This window comes from Pyrus communis, chromosome 3 (assembly GCF_041283825.1).
Source record: "Pyrus communis isolate YQ-2024b chromosome 3, ASM4128382v1, whole genome shotgun sequence".
In the NCBI taxonomy this organism is placed as follows: domain Eukaryota; kingdom Viridiplantae; phylum Streptophyta; class Magnoliopsida; order Rosales; family Rosaceae; genus Pyrus; species Pyrus communis.
Genome location: NC_142567.1, coordinates 22,121,662 through 22,143,412, shown reverse-complemented (window position 1 = coordinate 22,143,412; position 21,751 = coordinate 22,121,662). Strand labels below are relative to the sequence as shown.

General features: G+C 37.2%; 2 protein-coding genes across 2 annotated transcripts; one reads left to right on the top strand and one right to left on the bottom strand.

Annotated features, from left to right (window-relative positions):
* Positions 1-506: 506 nt before the first annotated feature.
* LOC137715211 (homeobox-leucine zipper protein REVOLUTA) lies at positions 507-7,394 on the top strand. Its single transcript, XM_068454457.2, has 18 exons — positions 507-1,694; positions 2,021-2,180; positions 2,425-2,510; positions 2,625-2,715; positions 2,850-2,945; positions 3,070-3,183; positions 3,281-3,364; positions 3,512-3,667; positions 3,741-3,815; positions 4,184-4,290; positions 4,437-4,620; positions 5,124-5,312; positions 5,512-5,592; positions 5,698-5,832; positions 5,992-6,326; positions 6,439-6,544; positions 6,675-6,824; positions 6,930-7,394. Exons 1-18 carry the CDS (start codon positions 1,462-1,464, stop codon positions 7,077-7,079), a joined length of 2,532 nt encoding a protein of 843 aa, XP_068310558.1. The 5' UTR covers positions 507-1,461; the 3' UTR covers positions 7,080-7,394.
* Positions 7,395-19,686: 12,292 nt separating this feature from the next.
* On the bottom strand, positions 19,687-21,736 carry LOC137715714 (CASP-like protein 5A2). The gene is made up of 3 exons (XM_068455055.2): positions 21,251-21,736; positions 20,985-21,117; positions 19,687-20,146 (listed from the first exon to the last, which is right to left on the bottom strand). Exons 1-3 carry the CDS (start codon positions 21,463-21,465, stop codon positions 19,955-19,957), a joined length of 540 nt encoding a protein of 179 aa, XP_068311156.1. The 5' UTR covers positions 21,466-21,736; the 3' UTR covers positions 19,687-19,954.
* Positions 21,737-21,751: the final 15 nt, after the last annotated feature.

Below are 21,751 nucleotides of genomic sequence, written 5' to 3'. Positions count from 1 at the left end.
TTGAGAAATTGAGACTTTGAAAAACTGAAAAGAAATGCTAACGAGGTTTTTTCAAAAGTGAGATTCTATGAACTCTCTGTCACCTCATGTTTTTTATACAATATTTTATAATGTTAACATGAAAATTAACATTAAACTATGGATTTATAAATGTGTTTTCTAAGAAATGCTTAGAAGTCTCTCTTAAAAGAAAAATTCTTTATAAACTTTCTATCATCTTATACTATTAACACAATATTTATTAGTATTAATACGAAAATTAAAGTTAAACACGAGTTGACAAAAAATGCGCAGAGAGCCCACTTTGAAGGACTCTCTTTAGCATTTCTTCGTTTTTTTGGATGCGAAGATAAGATTTGGTTTACTTGACCGAGGCATTTGACAAGAGTGCCTCAGCCCCTATATATGTGTCCCCTATGGTATAAGACGTCATTACGAAAATACACTAGGGACAACGACGTAAATGCGCCGAAATCATATAAATAATCATCAATATTAAACTACTCAAAATAAAAAATTGGGAGCTCGACACTGCTAAATGTGTCGATATGCGTGCCACATAAACACTCCCTTTCTCTCTCCTCTCTTCTATTCTCCACTGTTTCTGCTCAGCTCAGATCACTGCCTTTTTAGCTCCCCTCCCCTCTCTCTGATAAAATAATCAAATAATGAAGCCAACCCCATAAATCTTCTCACATTTTCTCACTGGAAAGTGGCAAAAACAGCTTCTCTCTTTAGGATAATTATGATTAGGGTTTCTCGCTCTCTTCTTCTGGATTGTCTTCTCCTACATCCATCTCTCTGATGCTTCTGGAGATTTAATTTCTCCTGACACTATGATTTTGAGCTTTGTATTTTTTGTTCAAACCAAAGTTGCAATGTGTAACAAGCTTCTATTCATTGTATGATAAAATGGATCTATGGGTGGAAAAAGACTGATTGAGGTGGTGGGTTTTGGAAACTCAAAGGAATAAGTGGGTTTTGTGTTTTGTGTCATATCTTTGGACTTTCTTGGAAAGAGAAGAAGTTGGTTTCTTTCTGTTCAAAAGAGCTAGAAGTTTTGGCTTTGAGCTTTCGTTTGTAAAATTTTGTATTGTATTCAAAGTTCCAATCACAGCAACCAATAACAGAGAGCTGTGTGAAGAAATTAAGGAAAAACCCAGACTTTGATTTTATAACCGAAACCCCGAATTGGGTCTTCACCAACAAGCAAGCAGCCACTGCCCCTGTTCACACAAACCCAAGAATCTTTTGTCTCAAAAATCCAGTCTTGCTCAACCATTTACACTTAATCTCTCTCTCCTCACTCTCTCTTTAGACGGACTTTACAAAGCAGAAAATCTTTAACCTTCTTCTGAAATCCAGAGAAAAACCAAAACAAACCATCACTCTCCTCTCTCTCCTCCCACTTTTTGCTGTTTATATTAGCTTTAAGCTTTTGTTGGTTTGGGGTTTGGGAAAATGGCCATGGTTGTGGCTCACCACAGGGAGAGCAGCAGTGGGAGCAGCATAAACAAGCACCTCGATGCCGGAAAATATGTACGTTACACATCTGAGCAAGTGGAAGCTCTTGAGAGAGTCTACGCCGAGTGCCCCAAGCCGAGCTCTCTGCGTAGGCAACAATTGATCCGGGAGTGCCCCATTTTATCAAACATTGAGCCCAGACAGATCAAAGTCTGGTTCCAGAACCGCAGGTACATATGAACAGGACTGATTAGCAACTGGGTTTTTTACCCTCATTGCTTTTGTCCTTTTGGATGCATCAAGTTTGATTCTTGGGTAATTTTGAAAACTGGGTTTTGGTCAATTTCCCAGTTTGATCAAAGTTCAAGACCATACTTTTTAGAATTTAGCTTTTACATATGGGATTTTTTCTTCATTTTTTTTTTATATATGAGGTGATTTAAAAATTGGGTTTTACTCAATTCCACTTTTTTGAAGGTTTTAATGTTTGATTTGGCCTTGAGATTATTCATTTTGGGTTAAAAAAAGAAGGGGATTTGGTGTTTTGGGTATGCAGGTGTAGGGAGAAGCAGAGAAAAGAGTCCTCAAGACTGCAGATTGTAAACAGAAAGTTATCAGCAATGAACAAACTGCTGATGGAGGAAAATGATCGATTACAGAAACAAGTCTCTCAGCTTGTTTGTGAAAATGGTTATATGCGCCAACAATTGCATACTGTAAGTATAATTATCATAGATTTTAGGGAATGAATTTTCTTTTTATAGTCCGGGATTGGAATTATATTTTGTCTTTTAGCAGTTATTTATTAGAAAGTTTTAATATGTTTTGGCCAAGTTTTAATATTGCATCTGCAAGTTTTGCATTTATTCCAATTTAATGGAGTTTAGCATGGCCAGCTGAATTGCAGTAGAATTTAGTGGTGGCTAGAACTTAACCCTCTAATAAGTGATTTTCTTGTAGGCACCCGCTGCAACTACTGATGCAAGCTGTGACTCTCTGGTGACAACTCCTCAGCATTCTCTTAGAGATGCTAATAACCCTGCTGGGTAAATTTTTACTGCCAATTGAGTTTCACCTTTCCTAATTCCCTTTGTAAATATTTACTGGCATGTTGATTTTCGTGTATTACATGATCTAATCTTCATTATGTTATTTGGCAGACTCCTATCCATAGCGGAGGAGACCTTGGCAGAGTTCCTATCCAAGGCTACAGGAACTGCTGTCGATTGGGTCCAGATGCCTGGGATGAAGGTTGCTTCTTGTTTTTATTATTTTTGGGAAATGCTCGTTTGTGTATCTTCTCTCTTGTTAAATTTTTGTGCAATCATATGGTATAAATTGTTCTTCTTATTCATGCTGAATCATCTTAATCAATTGTTTGCCAGCCTGGTCCGGATTCGGTTGGGATCTTTGCCATTTCACAAAGTTGCAGTGGAGTGGCAGCGAGAGCCTGTGGCCTCGTAAGTTTAGAGCCTACGAAGGTAAGAATGTACATCATTTGATAGTGCTAGAAATTTTTTTGCTACATATTTGTATACACCTTAGTTTCATGCGACAAGGTACATGAAGCATTTGAATTTGAAGTTAATTATTCATGTACAACAGATTGCAGAGATCCTTAAAGATCGTCCATCTTGGTTCCGGGACTGTCGGAGCCTTGAAGTTTTTACCATGTTTCCTGCTGGAAATGGAGGAACCATAGAACTTATATATACACAGGTGAACAAAAACGGTTGCAAACTTGGAAATTTTTTCCCTGATTATGTTTTACCGTGTGTTTTTGTTTAAAGGAATAACTAACATTTAATTGTTCCAGACATATGCTCCAACTACTTTGGCTCCTGCAAGGGATTTTTGGACCCTGAGATACACTACATCTCTAGACAATGGCAGTTTTGTGGTAAGCATTCTGGTGTATATTATGTTGTCATAATTAGTGCATACCAGTTTATGACAAATACAAATTTGACTTCCTTTTCTTTTTTTTGTACTCCTGTAAGTGGATACCTAATGTGCTCTAAAAATATTTTGTTATCTATGTTATAAGGTGTGTGAAAGATCTCTTTCTGGTTCTGGCGCTGGCCCAAATCCAGCTTCTGCTTCACAGTTTGTTAGAGGCGTGATGCTTCCTAGTGGTTATCTGATTCGACCATGTGAGGGTGGAGGATCAATCATTCATATTGTTGACCACCTGAATCTTGAGGTATGAATTTCGGATTCTTACTCTCGTAAGTCTCTTAGGTAGAAAAACTCAATTGTTTCTCATCTTATTTCAGGCATGGAGTGTGCCAGAGGTGCTGCGACCGCTTTATGAATCGTCCAAAGTGGTAGCACAAAGAATGACTATTGCGGTGAGTAGTTAATGATTGAGTCATTGACTTGATACTTTCTTCTGTACAATCAATGTATAAGTGCTTGATATTCTGATTTCTGTATAAAAAGTGAATTTTCTGAGCTCTCATTATGTGATCAACTTCCTTTATGTCTTTAGACGTTAAGTTTTAAACCCCTTGATATGAACCAAAGGCACCCTGGAAAGTAGAATTTCTCAATGTAAATTCCATTTATTCTTTAGAATACTGCGGTGTGCTAGTGTTAATAGCATGTTGACTGTAGAACGGAAAGATAAACTAATAAACCCCTCCCCTCCCCTCCCCATCCTACAAAATTCATTAGATATTTTGAGAATAGAAGTACTAACTAAGCTTCTTTTATGAAGGCGTTACGGTATATCAGGCAAATAGCTCAGGAAACGAGTGGTGAAGTGGTATACAGCTTGGGCAGGCAGCCAGCTGTTCTGCGAACCTTTAGCCAAAGATTGATCAGGTGGGTTATTATACTTCACTTATTAATCATTTGCTCATTTGATACATCTGTTTGTATAATTGCTTTGTCACCTTTTTCAGTGTTAATAACCACCATCTTTCTATATCATTTATGTAAATAAAATTTATCGATATGTCTTCTTTTAGAGGCTTCAATGATGCTGTCAATGGATTCAATGATGATGGATGGTCATTGGTCAACTGTGATGGTGCTGAAGATGTTATAATTACAGTTAATTCAACCAAGAATTTAACTTCTACTTCGAACCATGCCAATTCCCTTGCATTACTTGGAGGTGTTCTTTGTGCAAAGGCTTCCATGTTACTACAAGTAAGTCTGGAATCTGACGACCATCAACTCTAAAAATGATAGTTTCTGTGTTATGATCTAAGATGCCTTTGTTATGTACTCTTCTCGGATCATGAAAGAGCATATTTGCTTTGTTATCTAATCTTCTTGCATGATGAATGAGGATATATGTCTTTTGAACTCAATTTATGTTTCTTGATACCTAAGATGTATATGTTTGTCCCGAGTCCCTGACCTATTTTGTAGAGTTTGAGTAGCCTTTTCTGTGTTGGGAAAATAGTAGAATGTCCATGATTCTTCTTTATTGCTTTGTTTTTCTGAGATTGGGCATTGAGCTTTATCCAGAGGGCTGCATTTACAATGATTTTGTCCCGTCTGCATCTCTTAATATTGCTGTCTAATTGGATTAGTGGAAATCAGTGTTAGTTTTGAATGGCTAAGAGCTTATGCTTTCTCCAGCTTGTTGTCTAAACCGTAAATTTTAGCTAATGAGAACTTGGCATGCGTATCTTTTTCAACTCCAGAATGTTCCCCCAGCTGTTCTCGTTCGTTTCTTGAGGGAGCACCGTTCAGAGTGGGCAGATTTCAATGTTGATGCCTACTCTGCCGCATCTTTGAAAGCTGGTTCGTATGCTTATCCTGGGATGAGGCCAACAAGGTTTACCGGGGGACAAATTATCATGCCGCTTGGTCACACAATTGAACAAGAGGAGGTATGCTGTTTCAATTGGTTCAGATTTTTATTTTACTTTTGTGAGTAACATCTGAACCATTGTTGTGAAACATTACATCAACAGGATGATAATTGCAACCACTTTCTGTCATGTTAGAGTGCAAGTATATTCTACAGAGTGCTTCTCATCCCCCTTTTCTTTTCTTTTCTTTTTTTCTAACCTCTAATTTTGATTCCAGTTGCTTGAAGTTGTTCGACTTGAAGGCCATTCTCTCACTCAAGAGGATGCTTTTGCATCAAGGGACATTCATCTCTTGCAGGTGCTTTTTCCTGCTGCTTGTTCAGCTACTGCCGTCCTTGCTACTATCTGTTGGGGTACTATTGTGTGCTGATCATACGAAAAAATGTCTTGTTTCTATTGGCAGATATGTAGTGGAGTTGATGAGAATGCTGCCGGAGCCTGTTCTGAGCTTGTTTTTGCCCCAATTGATGAGATGTTTCCAGATGATGCTCCCTTGCTTCCCTCTGGTTTCCGTATTATCCCATTGGATTCAAAAACAGTTGAGTTTTTTTTGTGCTTCACGTGGGTTTTACCTGTTAATTCAACCAAATAGACATATGCATCAATATTGTCATAGCCTTCGGGCCATGCTGGACTGCATCTTAATGTGTTTTTTGGGCTCCCCCAACATGCTAATGTCTTGCAATTATGAATACAGAGTGATTCAAAGGCTACTTTGAATACGCATCGAACATTAGATCTGGCATCCAGTCTTGAAGTCGGCTCAACAACGAGCAATGCAGCTGGAGATCTAACTACATTTCACAATACTCGATCAGTATTGACGATTGCCTTCCAGTTTCCGCTTGATAATAGTCTACAAGAGAATGTGGCAAACATGGCACGGCAGTATGTTCGTAGCGTAATTTCATCCGTGCAGAGAGTTGCAATGGCTATATCTCCATCTGGATTGAGTCCGTCTGTGGGACCAAAACTATCTCCCAGCTCTCCAGAAGCTGAGACACTGGCTCACTGGATCTGCCAGAGTTACAGGCAAGTTCTTTGTTGAATACTTTAGATTGCATGCATGATTCATCTGTTGGGAAAAACGTACCATATTTGCGCATAATTTCTATTTCTCAATCCTTTTCTTTCTCACCTACAGTTATCATGTTGGGGGAGAACTGCTGAGACCTGATTCCTTTGGTGGTGACTCGATGTTGAAACATTTATGGCATCACCAAGATGCTATTTTGTGTTGTTCATTAAAGGTACATTGCATCATGACTGACACACATGCTAAGTCTTTATATCGATTCCGAGTAGCGGGACAAATTTAACATGTCATTCTGATTAATAATTTGTGGAGATCGTAATCTGCGCAATTTGTTTGTTTTGCAGTCAATGCCGGTTTTCACCTTTGCAAACCAGGCAGGACTTGACATGCTGGAAACAACATTAGTCGCCCTTCAGGACATCTCATTGGATAAGATTTTTGACGAGGCCGGACGCAAGACGTTGTGCGCAGACTTTTCTAAACTAATGAACCAGGTACATCAGATGTTTGAACTTTCTTCCCTCCCTCAGTTACGTGTAAAGCCATATGCTGTCTCTCATTGTAGCCTAATTCATCTTTTATCCTTTCTTCCTCGTCAGGGTTTTGCGTACTTGCCAGCCGGCATTTGCATGTCGACGATGGCTCGCCACGTGTCGTACGAACAAGCGATTGCATGGAAAGTACTTGCAGCAGAAGAAAACTCTGTCCATTGCCTGGCCTTCTCCTTCATAAACTGGTCTTTTGTGTGAGCATTTTAATTGGTTCCATCCCTCACCTTTCTTCCACTAGACATGCAAAAGAAGCTTTGATAGAAAAAGAAAAGCAGAAATGTGGAAAAAGGAAAAGAAGTTTTGTAATATCTCTACCCCTGCCGGAGGTTTTGCATCAGATTAATTTAAGTTGATTTTGATTTGCAACTGTGCTGCAATTGGCAATGTTGGCATTTAAGTGATCAAGGCTAAAAAGGCACAAGCATTTGTATATACTTGACTTACATTGGCTTCTGATAGGACATTTCTCTTTGCAGACAGATTAGAAATTTGACTGGTAAAAAGTCTTCGTTTTGTGGTTTGTGTTTTAATATTTTTCTAAATTTTGCAGTTCAAATTTTTTATTTGATTTTTCAGTTAAGGTGCCATGTAGTGTTTCTAATTTCCATAGTAACCATAAGGGAGGGCTTGATTTTGGCCTTTTAGCCGACAAACTTCTAAGCAAGCTGCCCAAGGTCGTATTTACAGCTTCAATTTGCCCATCTCATTGAGGGTGATAGACACAACTATAATTTCACGAGTGTACAAAAAATGGCTAAATCAATTTGAGGATTATATCATCGACTCCTAACTTGTTATATTTACTCTTGACTACACATTTATTCGTATGATCACGATAAGTTCATCTGCTTAGAATAATTTTCTGTAACATTTGTATGTCTTGCTTAAGGTGGTCAAAATAAATGTACAATATGTAGAAAGAGTTGCCTATATATATAAAACAGATGTGTGGAAGTCATCTCAAAAAGGATACGTAAACTAGGGGTGGACAAATGGGTCTAGGACCCGTGGGGCACGGGCCGGGTACAATCGGTTCGGTACGGGTATGGGGCAAGTTCGATTTTAGTAGAGAATGAACGAGGCAGGACGGGGCGGGGTGGTTCCAAAACTTTAGTTTCACTGGCCCCCGAATCGACCCGTTTATAGCATACCAGAACAACACAGTGTCCACCACTTCTCAAATTTTTAAAAATCTCTATGTCCTTCAAACTTTCTCACATGCCACAGAATCTCGGCACTTACTGCCCTCAAATTTCTTTTGGACCTAACACCCCAAAGGTAAATTTCAATCTCGCGAACTTCTGGTTTTAGTAGCTGAGCTTTCTTATCGACAAGGATTCGTGGTAAATCTTGGTATCGGAGATTACCTTCGATGGTATGATTCTCAATCCACTCCACTGTACTTTACTTATGCTTTGACATCACATGTGAAATGGGTTCATTCCCGCTCATAGCGCACTCTTATACTTAGGCACTTTTATGTTTAAATTTATTCATATTTTCCACATCACTACACTTTATGGCTTTATCACCTTCCAAGTATCGACCAGTATAGCTCGATTCGAAGTCCAAGTGAACATTCCGGATCGGGGTGTGTCTTTTATGATATCTACTATCTACTTTTTTTATATAATAATTAAATGCATTGTTTCTTGCTGTATGAAAATCTACTTTAGATTTGCTTTTGCAACAGAAAAGAAGAACTGAAAGTTACGTTATGGGGAGTTGTTGTAGAGAGAGAATTTGTGTTCATTGTCGATGGAAGCATTGTCTCCACCAATTATTGTCGTTTTCACGAGTTTGAAAGTAAATTTATATCTATTTATTTAATTCGATTAAAAATTAACATATTTCATATCGTTATTACCCTATTTTTAAGTATCATATGGTGTAAATTGTGTTAACCATATCTTATAACACGACTTCAAAGCATTTACTATCTCTGATTGGTTTTTTTTTTTTTTTTTTTTTTTTTTTTTTATCGAATTTGTTATCAATAATGAAATAGGTTACGATTTTATACTTAGAAACTTTAAACGTATATGACATTATATGGACTCTTTATTAATGTTGTATTCATGTTGTTTCCATTATTTTTCCGATGCACAGATAAGATTGTGTTGAATACCACTGTTTCCATTATTAATGTTAGTTCCTTGCTTTTCTTCCTTGATCCAGACATCCCAGAGTTAAACTCATATAAATCAGTGTGGGTACGTTTACATTTCTCCAGAGAGAACGAAAATATACCTATTATTTTTACAACAAAAGATATGTTATTTTTACAAACTTATTCAAGTCACATTATTTTTTAAAACCTGCAAGTTTACTCGCATAGAGACTGTTAAAACACTGCCACCCTCTTCGCGGCAGGCAAATGAAGCTCAAATTTTACAAACTGCCAAGAGATTAACGATTGATGAATTAGCTTTCTTGGATCCAAATTTATATAAGGTATAAAACTTTAATAAAACTTTTTATATTTTCTAAATTTGATAACTACAAATTTACTCAAAATTATTTACATGCTGACTCATCATTATACAAATATATATCAAAACATTTTCCAGGACTACACGTTTTTGTGCAAGGCATCTGTCAATTGTTTTGACACGTGATTTGATTGGTGGTACAATTCTTGTTCAAATTGTGTAAAGCAGATGCATAAGGATCCAGCGAGTGGACAACTAGTTTGCCAAAAACACCACGATCAAATTCCAACGCCTTGGTAATGTGTTACATCCTCAGTTTCAATTTTCTGTCTTGCAAATTTAAATACAATCTGTCACCATTTTTTTTTCAATTTATATATAATTAATAATTTATGCTCTTCCTCACTTAACATGAATACTATTTCGCGTTTAATGCATTGGTACAAAAAACATTTCTCCCTTGAATGATCGATTGTGTCAAAAATATATCACCCAAATTTTAAATATAGGTACAAAGTAAATTTGATTCTTGAGGACCACACCAATGAAATCACTACTTTGATAATTGGTAAATCTGGCAAAAAGTTTTTGGTACGCCTTGCAAAGATTTGATCCTAAATCAGAGATTGGTGGATTAACAACAATTACCCAATGAGTTTCTCAGATTGATAGGGCAAAAAAAAAATTATCACCTACGTTTTGGCAATAGAAGAAACAACTTTAATTGAAGTGATGTTCTCATTCACAATGTCTCTGACGATGCAAGTATTGAGCCAACAACTCCACATACATTGTTAAGGGAAATTACTATGCCCACAACTGCGGTTTCATCTTTTATGTCAACACCAGACACAACTGCAGAATCCCACAAGCGAAAAAGAGAGTCGGTGAGAAGACCTCTTTTTATTGGTAAAGAACAAAGGTTTGTTTGCTATCTTTCCTTTGTACAGGTTTTAAACTTTTCTCTGTTCATTTTTTCTAACATTTGTTATCGATTTGAAACATTAATGTAGACTTTGATCAAATTCCCATCAAGCTGTTAAAAAAAAAAAAAAAAAAAATCATCTCCCACTCCTCCAAAGGCAGATTTGACTCTTCCAAAAAAACAATAGGTGACAATACTCTACCATCAGTTTTTCTTTTGATATAAATTTATTGAAGCATAAATTTAATGCCTATCTAAATGTTTCCCGTTCTTTTCCTTTGTTTAGGTTGGTTTCTCCATTGTGAAAAATACTCTACTATCACTTTGGGTACTCTAGGTGGAAAAATTTCCAGCTTTTCCTAATTTGCATCAGACAATGCTTCTAATATTTTTTTGGGATGTAAATAGTCCTTGGTGATAAACATTGTATGGTATTTTTTGCATGTACATACACCAGCGCTTTGTAATGTTTTCTAAGTGTTGCTGCTCACCGAAGTTACATAGAACTCCTAGAATACAATAGATGGATGTAATATTTTTTGCCTGCAGATGTACACAGATTTGACAGCCTTTTGTATGCAAATGTTGCTGTTGATGGAAAATTATGTATAATTGCTGCAACAATATGGATGACTGTCGTGTATTTTGCATATGGACAAATAACAATGCCACTCTTTTAAACATACATTGCACCAGCTAAATCTTTAGGCCGCAAAATATTTTATATCTTTGTTATAAACAATGTTAATGCTTTAAGCCACCATCTCCACATCTTTTGAACACAGCGTTTCATATAATTTTCGAACCCGTAGTATCGGGCAATACTAGCTAGTATATACTCAAACCCAACTTGTTTCACTGTACATAAGCATAGTGTGATTCCCATTTGCCCGTGCCAAGTTTGTGTTATTACTTCTTCTGCCACTATCTCAGAAAATATAAATACACTTTATTTTTATTTTCTTCTTCTGCATCTCTCTTCCCCTCTCGCTCCTCCCGACTCCGACTCCCCGTTCGAACACAAACGCAAACATTTTCATCTCCTTCCCCAAATCAACACAATCATCCATTAATCTTAATTCGCACCCAAGCCCTTAGAACCCTCGAACCCAGTTTGGGTTCGAAATTCCCGGCGACTTTCAGAGGTTTTCCGATGGTGGCCGGCTCTGCAACCGCAACTATTCGACTCATAGAGTCCCAACAACATCATTTGAGCTTTGCATGCTCGAATCTACCCCTTAATCGAAGATTTCCATAAGTCCAGCTTGCGGTAGGTTTTTCCTACGAAGATCCGATTTTTTTTGGGCCAATTTCAAGCCTTTCAGACCTTTTTTTGGGTCCAGCAAAGGTAATATTTTTACTCTACACCTTCGAATTAGATTTCGTTGTGAGCTAATCGGAGTTTGTTTTCCAGCAATTTTTTTTTTCAGAAACCAGCGATAATTTCTCCACATTATATATTAGGTAAATTTTAGTTACTCTCCTCAAGTATCGTGGTTTTCACCATTTGATGCATGAAGTTGTTTTCATCCTAGAGTTATACCTAAAGTATTAATTTTGTGATAATGTCGTACATCCGTTAATCTAAATGTTAAGTCTTCCATTAATTAATGATGTGACATCTATGTGAACGATGATTGAATGTTATGTGTTATTAAAAAAATTTTAATTAAATAAAAGTATTAAAAACAAAAAAATAAAAATAAAAATAAAAAGAAATAGAACCCAGAACGGTCAGAAGCCAGAACCCTTCATTCCTTCTACGGCGTCGTTGCAGATGAGCCTCGATGACATCAACAGCTCCGCGAACCGGACCGAGTCCAACAAGAAATCTCATTTCGTTCGAAATCGATCCCCTAGCGGTGAAGTAACTCGACCGAGTCGTTCGCGTGGGCGTCCCGCCCGACATCGAAGTCCCGGAAATTGAATTCCTATATGTACAGATTCTTGGTTCCCAAATCCGACAGATTTCCTCTGTTGTCCAAGAAGGTGAGGCCGACCTGGATTAAATTGAGGCCATCGACGTTGACCTTGAGCATGAGGTAGTGTGCGGCGGGTTCGCGGTGGTAGAAATTGGGATCGTTAGAGTCGGGTCGGACCACAATGCTCGAGAATTCGATGTCCATGGAAATCACTGCTATAAATTTTTCGAGGACCCCTCGTACTTGAGTATAAGGTCTGTGCAGGTTGCAGGTTGTTGTGGCTGTCTTCTTCTTATAGAAGATGACCGCACACGGAGAAGAAAGAAAATAGGAACCCTTCTTGCCTCTCTCCTCCTTGCTTCTGTCATAGTCTCATCCGTCGATCCCACCTACTTCTCCTCTAACCTTTCTCTGTCGTTTGGCAGGGGCAGTACATAAACCCAAATTTCCTCAAATTATTTCAACCATCTTAGTAATTTTTCTTATAGGTGAAATTTCCTTCATAAGGTTAGTAAGATGGATATGATCTGTTATGGGTTGGTGAAATTTACGGGTGGAGTTGCCATGGCTTCGGGAGAATGGGGAGGGAGGCGGTTGCTGAAGGTATGGCAGCTTTGTTCTTAATGAGAGAGAAGGTGAATGTTTGGAAACTAGTAAAAGAGAAAAATGGTATGTTTGGTTAGAAAGATAGTGAGAGTTTGGGGAGAGTTTATTTGATCGGTGTTTTAAATTTTGTGGTTCATATTAGATAATCAATAACCTATGTACTCCCTAGTAACTTATGATACCTCGTAATGGATGCTTGAATTATGATTTTATAATTTGTAATATCGTTTTGCATATAATTTTTGAATGAAATGTATTATATTTAAATTTTCGATGTTATTTTTGTCTATGATTTTTTCAACCTTTATAATTGGGATCCTCCGAGTTTAAAATTCTGGATCCACCGCATGGTGGAAGGGGTCGGATGATGACAAAGGGGTTTGGGTGGGGAAGATGAAGGCGTTTTGGGTTCTGGGTTCTGGGGCTTTTTTTTTTTTTTTTTAATAATTAATTTTTTTTAATTTTTAATTTTTTTTTAATGACACGTGGCGCCGAGTCATCGTCCACATGGGCGCTACATCATCAATTAACGATAGACTTAACAGCCAGACTAACGGATGTATGAGATTGTCCCAAAATTAACATTTTAGATATAACTCTGGGACGAAAAAAACTTCATGCACTACATGTTGAAAATCATGAAACTTGAGGGTAGTAAACTGAGATTTACCCTTATATATTCTATCCAATTTGGTGTTTAATTAAATATACAAAAGTGTTCTGTAGCACTATTAATCGGAATTGCACTCTTGATTTGTTGTCTCACCGTGTAATGTAAACCCTAATTAAATATTGAATACATATATTCAAAAAAAGGTTTAATACGAAAAAATTTGGTAACTTTTACTTAGGATTTTTAGAAATGGATCAAATGAGAATTGATCCCTCAGATCAAACAGTGATTCCATTGGCAAATCTCTATTAATCGAACTATTGGTATTGAAATCAACCCTAACTATTTCACAGATCAAATAGTGCATTCATTTTAATGGGTTTGCACTCTTAATAGTTGTTCTTTTGAATTCTTGCTGTTATGTTTACATATCTTTTACAATGCAGTTATTTTAGGCAGGGTCACCAATGAGAATTACTGTTTTGCGTTGTGAAGATTATCATGCCATTTAACAATCCTCGGTTGTTGACTTAAAATAAAACTTCCCTCTTCCTTACATTCGGAATTTAGCAGGTTCACTCATACCCAATTTACCGACAAAAAATTTGATATTGATCTCGAAAATATGAAAACCCAGTAATACTAGATTCTTATGGTTCCATGTCTGTGTCAGTGTGTGTATATATATGGGGGAGGTAAGATATAGATGCACGGATTATTAAGGAAATAGAAAAGCTGCTCTTACTTGATGCTATGTCTCCGTCTTTTTGCTTGCTTTAATCTGCATTCTTGTGATTTCTAACTTGTCAATTTTTTTATTTTAGTTTTATTGATTTGATTTGGAGGATTTTCCAAGATTGGCTTCAATTGAGTTAGGTTTTGTTCAATTTAATCTCATTATTTTGATTCTAATTCAATAAATTTGTGTAACGTAGAGTTTTCTGTTGGAGAATAAATTTTCTTCATAGTTCAGTCAGTTTTCAGTGTTTCAGTTTTGCGGTTCCGTTAAGATGTGCATATATTGAAATATAAAAAGTACAAGCTTCCAAACGTAAACTCTTTGCATGGAAACCAAATTTTGTGTGTACTTTAACCATTATATAATCAAACTTCTCTACACCAAACTCTGTGTGTATTATAACGATTATACTTGGTTAGGATATATTTTTACTTTGATAGTGAATTATAAGAACTGTGGCTTCCTTGCAAGTCCTTTTGGATAATGCATCTACGAATTTGAATAATTACCGAAGATTTGCTACAATAATACAAACTTTTGGGACGGAAGATTTCTTGCGTTCTTGTAATGCAAGCAATTGGATTGCCTCTTCAATCAATTTGGCCAAATGAAAATTTTTTGTGATCAAGAATTTATTTTAATGTCAAACTTTAAAAATGTAAAAATCTAATTGAGTTCCTTTCATGCAGGCAATAAGTTTTCTTTTTCAATCATTTCCTTCTTCCTAAAGTTATTCTCAACAGTAAATCACTAGATTTGTTTTACTCAACCAAATGTATAATTGTTTGGATGCGTTCCAATATATCCTAAGCCTTTGAGAAGATTCTTGGTCATTACAACAGTACAAACCTTCTTAATTTGTTTCATTTTTCATCGTTATAGAACTCGGTAGATTTTTTTGGTTTTCTCTCTTGATCACAAACAGATGTTCGTTTGTACAATTGAATTGGTGTAGCAATATTAGGGCCTATTATTTTTTTCATCATCACGGTTCTTTTAGAAAAAAGGAACTCATTGCCTAATTGTTATTTCATCATTCTTTTTTTTCCTGTTTTCCTACCTTAGATGGGTGATGTATCTGTCTTGGAAGTATTTCAAAACTGCTTTGACTCTCATTTCTGTAAAAAAAGATTGCACATTAGTTACAAATTGTAGGTTTTGAAACTTGCACTTCTGTGGTATGATAAGTGTTCATTTTCCTTATTTATTTACAGTTTATAATCGTGATCGAAAAATTAAAATCTAAACTACTATAAAATCTTCTTTGTCAACCAAAAGAGGATAAAAAGATAATTTTATCTTCTACCACAAAACAAAATCATGGGCGTTAAATTAAATTTACACAAATTAAATTTTACGGTTTTTTTCAAAGCCTCACCCAAGGATGATTCTAACATCTTCTAATTTTGAAAAATAAAATATAAAAAAGAAATTTTCTCTCTCTAATCAACATTCATTTTTCTCCCTTTCTCCTTCCCATTTTAAAATAAAAATTATTTTCACACACAAAGTGTGGGCATATGTTAGTTTTATTACGAAAGTTTTAACAAAAAGTCCGCGGTGCTTTCACTTTAACGAAAAATCAAATTTTTACACTAAAAAGTCAATTTTGATACTATTCACTTTACTCTTTATTTTGTCCTTATCATTAAAACTCAAAGTTTTTAAGTTATTTTCATTAGTTTTCTTTTTTATTTAAGCATGTTAAATTTTTTCTTCCCAACTATCAATTTGTTGCTTGAGGTTTTAAATTTTTTGCACATTATGCCAAAAATAAATGTATTAATACAAGAAGCTCATACTATTGGCACTTCAAATGGCATAGAAATGTTTAATGAAAATATTTTTTGCATGTTGCCTGAATGTCCTACATTTGCCAAGCAAAGTTTGATGATGCAAGAAGTGAACAACTGTCTTTTGAATCACGTGTTGATAAGGAAGTTCAGAAATGCTGATTAGTATATATGTATAAATAGGATGGTAAATTTGGTTGTATATATGTAGTAATAGAATTGTAAACATCGTTGAAATTATGTAACTAGAGTTATAAACCTGCGGTATCGCCTGGGTATTTTTTCTTGTATGTTAAAAAGATAGAAATCCGTGATTCCATATGGCCAATTAGTTTTAAGGAAAATTAATGAAAATGACTTGAAAATTTTGAGTTTTAATGATAAGGATAAAATAAAGGGTAAACTGAATAGTACCATGATTGACCTTTTAGTGTAAAAATATGGTTTTTCGTTAAAGTGAACAGTATCGTGAGCTTTTCGTTAAAACTCACATAATTTTATGATGGAGCCTTAACTTCTTTAAAATGCACTATTTTTTAGATGCACCAGCATTGATTTACTTATTCTCCAAATCACACCTAAATAAGGATGTGTTTCTGTGATAGATGCAACTTTGGCACTACAGGTTATGACAATAATGTAGCTACACGGCGCAGAATCAAGTTTTGACATACAAATTATCAAAATGTCCCATTTATAAGGATCTTCGTTCCAAACGTCATCAAGTATGAGAATATATCATCTTCCTTTTATCTCTTCTCGGAGGTTTTTAAAAAGTGCATCCTGACCTTTGATCCCAAGTCTTGTATGGTTTAGAGACGTTGGTGTAAAAGGTTGGCTCAATACAAGCCAAGATGGATGTGAAGAGAGTCTCACATCAGATATGTGCAACAACCTAAGGTTTAAATATTGGTGTTCCATTTCTAATTACACCAAGGTTTTTTGAGAATGCGTCGGTTTCTCTGTCCCCTCTAATTCTTTGATGCAAACCTGCTGTAGCTACACTTTTTTTTGCAACTAAACAGATCATAGATGCTTTATTTACTCTACAGATTCCGCAAAGATGCATTGATGTGCTTAATTTTATGTGCCATTTTAAGACGACATGCACGTGGATTGGAGAATGAGAAGAAGTTGAGTACCATTTTTTTGTGGTGTGGTGTTCCAGTTCTACTTTATGCCGGAGATCTTCATACTGAAACTCATTGAACACAGCGTCAGCATCCTCAGCTACATCTTTTAAGTTTCTTCGCCCACTCCTCGACTGCCTTGCCTAGACCTTGTGCTTGCTTGGAAACATCTGCTGAGATATCTTGAATCCTGGAGAATGATTCTCTAAGCTTCGATAATTCATCCTTGAATCCCAAGGCCATGCCGAAATCTTGATGAGCGGCAAGAGAAGCCACTTTTTTCAGCTTTCCCTCGGCAGCAGAAGTGAGGAGAGACTCTAGCGCCATATCTCAGTAAGTATGCGAGACAAAGAGGATAGCTAGACTCCCCTCCAAACATTTGGAGACCAAAAACATTGATTACATCGTAAGACAACAACCATGCTAATCTAATGTTAGCAGCACCAAAAAATACCATACTAACGAATTAAGTGAAGTCGACAATAAAATTTCTACTCCAATCATGCATGTTCATTAGTATTAAAAGATGACATATGTGCCACATCGCAGGTTGGTTTCCCTCATTAAAACCCACGAAATTCATCTAAACTCTGGGGAAATGATACGAACTTGAGTGCTGAGGGAGGAACACTGCTCTAGCTAACTTCTGCAGTCGGAAATATTGTTTGTTTAATACAAACTCAAGTACTCAAGCATGAGTGAGTGGGTGAAGCTGTATTGCAAAGGTTTGGTGTGGTACTAGCATGAGAATGACGTGACCGGGGCTGGAGTAGCAATTTGTGACGAGAAGAACAATCTGATATTCGAGGATGGCAAGCGTCTCACCAATTTGGTAGAACCTAAATTATGATACATCCTTTCTCTGCCGGATGATTCAGTTAGTTACTACTTAATCAGCAAAGCCAAGCTCTTCATTGTACTCAGTTGACATGTTATTCTGAGTATAATTCTTGTCTTCACTAGTGACCGACTACTTTCGATCAAACACAGATCGCAAAAACTCCCTCCTCCCAGGAGCAGCAAGCTTAGAGAGATTAGTCAACCGAGTCACTTGTCTACAAGAGTTTCAGCACTTCACTCATTGTTCTGTGGACAGTTGCTGGATTTGAGCTTAATCGCCGCAGGTGTCTTTTTGTCCAACTTGTGCGGATTGACAATGCATGCGAACTTTCTATGCAATGGTCTATTTGTTTGGATCGCATTTGAAAAATAGCTTGTTACGCATCTCACAGATATTGCGAAGGAAATTTTGCTAACATGGGCTTTTCTTCTGCATCTTTAACATGGCATGATTCTCCTCCATCGGCGGCTCATGCTGCTTTGTTTTCAGACTATATTGGCTTGCTTAGCTACTGCTTCACAAATTTATGTGCATCTTGGCATCCAGGCTTGTCTCACTTTTTTTTTTCCTTACTTTAGGGTGTTGTTCGACTTGCTTTGCAGGTTTAGACCTTTAGGTTTGGTTTTCGAGGGGTTAGGTTTCATGTCCACCCCCCCCCCCTCTTTTCTTTATATCATGCTTGTTTTTATCTCTAAAAGGGTAAGATTTATGTCCCGCTTCTTTTTCGTGTATTCTTTTTTGTTGTATCTGTTTTTTTTTAGAAGTAAGGTTTATGTCATGCCTGACTAGATGCAACTTTTTTTTTTCATTATCAATAAAATTTCCCTTGTACCATTGAAAATTTTCAAAAAAAAAAAAAAGAAAGACTGCATGCGAACTTGCGACAAGCGCCGTATGTTCTCGCAGAAACTGAAATTGACACTAGTTTAGGTTGTCTCCAAGACTTTGATATTGCTCAGATGTTCTCAACTGGCCACTGGCCACACATGACACATGTATTGATTGCCTTGTGTCAAACGGGACCTCGAAGGAAAGTTGGAAACCGGTTGCCCAGAGTTAGAAGCATAGCCGAGAGTCCTGTTGCAAATGCAGAGAAATTATACTGCCCATTTCCAAGTGTTCAGTGATGCGCAAACGGAAGGTCTGAGTTTACCAACAATTTTTTTTGTTAACGAAGGACGCGTGAAATGCATGAAATTTCCTCACTATTCTGCATCGACTGCAAGGTTCCTTGGACTGCCAAATGATTTGCCAAGAGTTCAAACCATCGGAGACCGATATACAATCCGATGATCACATGTTTAAGTCTCTCACCACGGAGAAATCCTGGCACCGTTGCTTGTAAATTTCGTGTTTATGCTGTTACATGTTTGATTTGTATTTAAACTTAACCCTCGTTATCGGTGTTAGCGGTGCTATCCAGACACCTCTTGTTAATTTCTGTTATTTAATCTTTTTAATTCAATCGATCCGACGATTGCAAATTAAAAAAGTGCGTATAAAGTTATCCACACATCCCTTTTTCTACTTTGAATATGATTTTTATTTCGTTGCGCTTAAACGGCACAGTTGGCGCTTGCGATGGTAGAATTTCTTCTCCGGCTCCGCAAAATAGTCAACCACAATATTTATAAACCAAAATCAAGGCAATGCCGCAAAATAGTCAACCACAACGAATGACGAGAATCATACCTAACATTAAATATCTAAAATGATTAAATGCAACTCTTTCTCCTTCCCAAGTCACTTGTACGTGCAATAAAGAACGGAAGAGAGGCGCACGAAGAGTTGACGGCAGACAGAGTTTTATCACATGAAAACATACATCTCTTCAAACTTCATGTAAATGTTTAGTTGTTCACCACAATACAAGTTGAATTATCGAAACATTCACGACCCCGAATATTTGACGTCACAGCAACTATACACACAAAGCTACAAGTTTCAATCTAAGCACATTGCAGTACATGACAGGCAAGAAAAATCATGCAAAACACAATAAGCTTGGCTAGCATTCGAACATGACCCATGTCATCATCCTCTTCTCGAGTGTTTTTTCACTATACACGCATTCATCGAGATGCCAGTGACCAGAAATTCAAGAGAAAAGATGGTAATGCAGCGAACCAGGATATGAAAGCCATCGCTGTAGCTGTTTCAAATTGTGCACAATGGTTGTGGGCACAGCTACTAAGATCATTGTCAATAAGAACTGTGATGCCTGCAGAAGCACAAGCTGCAGCAAATGTAAGAGTGGATGTCACCTGCAGCAAATAACAGTAGATTGTTTCAGCCATGGGGAACAAGTAACTAATCAAACTGAGACTTCTATGCAAACAAAAGTAAAACTGTTGACAGTAACAACGACAGCAATATCCGGAGCAAGTCCAGTAAGTACAATCGCATTTGCAAAATTTGTTTAGCGTTTCACTGGGTAGGACAAATCAAATGTTCAGGTAATTCAGGCATGAACTTGATAAAGAGGTTTCCTTTCCATAAAAGTTCACTGATCAACTATGTTGGGGCATCTACTTTTGTATCAATGCTCCGACAGTGACTATAATATAAAGATTGCTTCAAGTTCAGACATAAGTTAAGTTTCAAATATAATCATCTAATCGTGACTTAGGAATAGCAATTTAACATTCATAAAACAAAGTAGGACCCTGCAAAATAGACCAAGTACTGACCAAAAATAATTCCTACAACAGAGGTTATCACGAATATATCACTCAAACTAATGAGAGGGCAAGGTGAAAGCACCATTGATGCCTAAACAAATAGAGCCGTTGACTGTCAACCAATTCGTTTAGACTGAGAATCAGATCCATTATGCTTTTGCACTATTAGTGATTAGAAATGGGACAGCACCAATTAGATTCAACACTACTGATTAAAAAGTTATGCAGCTTGTAAAGAAGGCAACAACTTTTTCAGCTATTTACAAGTAAATTCACAAATGAACAACTGACAAAAACTCGAAAATGCTTCAATTTGAACGTCGAAAATTAAAACCAAAGAAAAACAAGCAAGACCCACATCTCCAAATTGTTGAATACACCGAAATCTGCAAAAATTAATTCGAATTTCGATTAATCTTACCCCATCACCAAGGGTGAACAAGCATACAACTCGATGGTTCTGCAAGGAACGCCTAACTAGAAGGGCATAAACGTCCACAATGCCCAACGAGAAGCTCCACAAACACTGCAAACCAGTAGCTGCAACAAGGTAGCTGAAATCCACACAAAACAGAACAAACCCAAAAAACCCAATTGTTACCTGACGGAAATTAAAGCATAATTAAAAGAATTAGAGAAAAATAAGCTGAAAAAGAAGATATGGGTTCAATTGTGGCGGCTACCCACCAAAACGCAGTGACGGAGGGGAAGTCAGAGGTGGTGGCCATGACGACGAGCGAGGCGGCGGAGAACAAGAACTGGGCGAGGCGCAAGACGAGGCCGCCCGGCGTGCCGGGCATGCCAGGAAGATCCTTCATTCGGACCCGGGGTGGGTTCGGGCCGGCGCCGTCTGTGGTGGGTATATCTTCAACTGGGTGAACCGACCCATGGCTTACGTTCATCTCCTCCTGGGTCTTCAGTTGGTCCGAACCATCGTCGTTAATCAGTCAACGATGGTGGATCGGAGGTGAGGGTTGAATCGAAGGGGCACGGTGGTTGCGGGATCTGAGTTCGGCGGGGTTGTGGGAGTAGAAACTTCTCGATAAATCGGAGTGGAAGATAAAGAAACAGGAGATCAAATGGGGACTTATCTCAGGTGTCAGGGAGAGAAGCTGCGAGCGACATTTCGCTGTCTTATGACATGACGAGTGGATCAAATGAGATTTTGACATTTTCGCTGCTTTTTAT

Excerpts from the sequence above, each read along its gene's own strand:
- LOC137715211 (XM_068454457.2), top strand. The coding sequence starts at position 1,462 with ATGGCCATGGTTGTGGCTCACCACAGGGAGAGCAGCAGTGGGAGCAGC. Across the intron at positions 4,621-5,123 it reads AGGCTTCCATGTTACTACAA|AATGTTCCCCCAGCTGTTCT; the intron begins GTAAGTCTGGAA and ends TTTCAACTCCAG. Across the intron at positions 6,327-6,438 it reads TGGATCTGCCAGAGTTACAG|TTATCATGTTGGGGGAGAAC; the intron begins GCAAGTTCTTTG and ends TCTCACCTACAG.
- LOC137715714 (XM_068455055.2), bottom strand. The coding sequence starts at position 21,465 with ATGAACGTAAGCCATGGGTCGGTTCACCCAGTTGAAGATATACCCACC. Across the intron at positions 21,118-21,250 it reads CCCTCCGTCACTGCGTTTTG|CTACCTTGTTGCAGCTACTG; the intron begins GTGGGTAGCCGC and ends TGTGGATTTCAG. Across the intron at positions 20,147-20,984 it reads TGTTCACCCTTGGTGATGGG|GTGACATCCACTCTTACATT; the intron begins GTAAGATTAATC and ends TATTTGCTGCAG.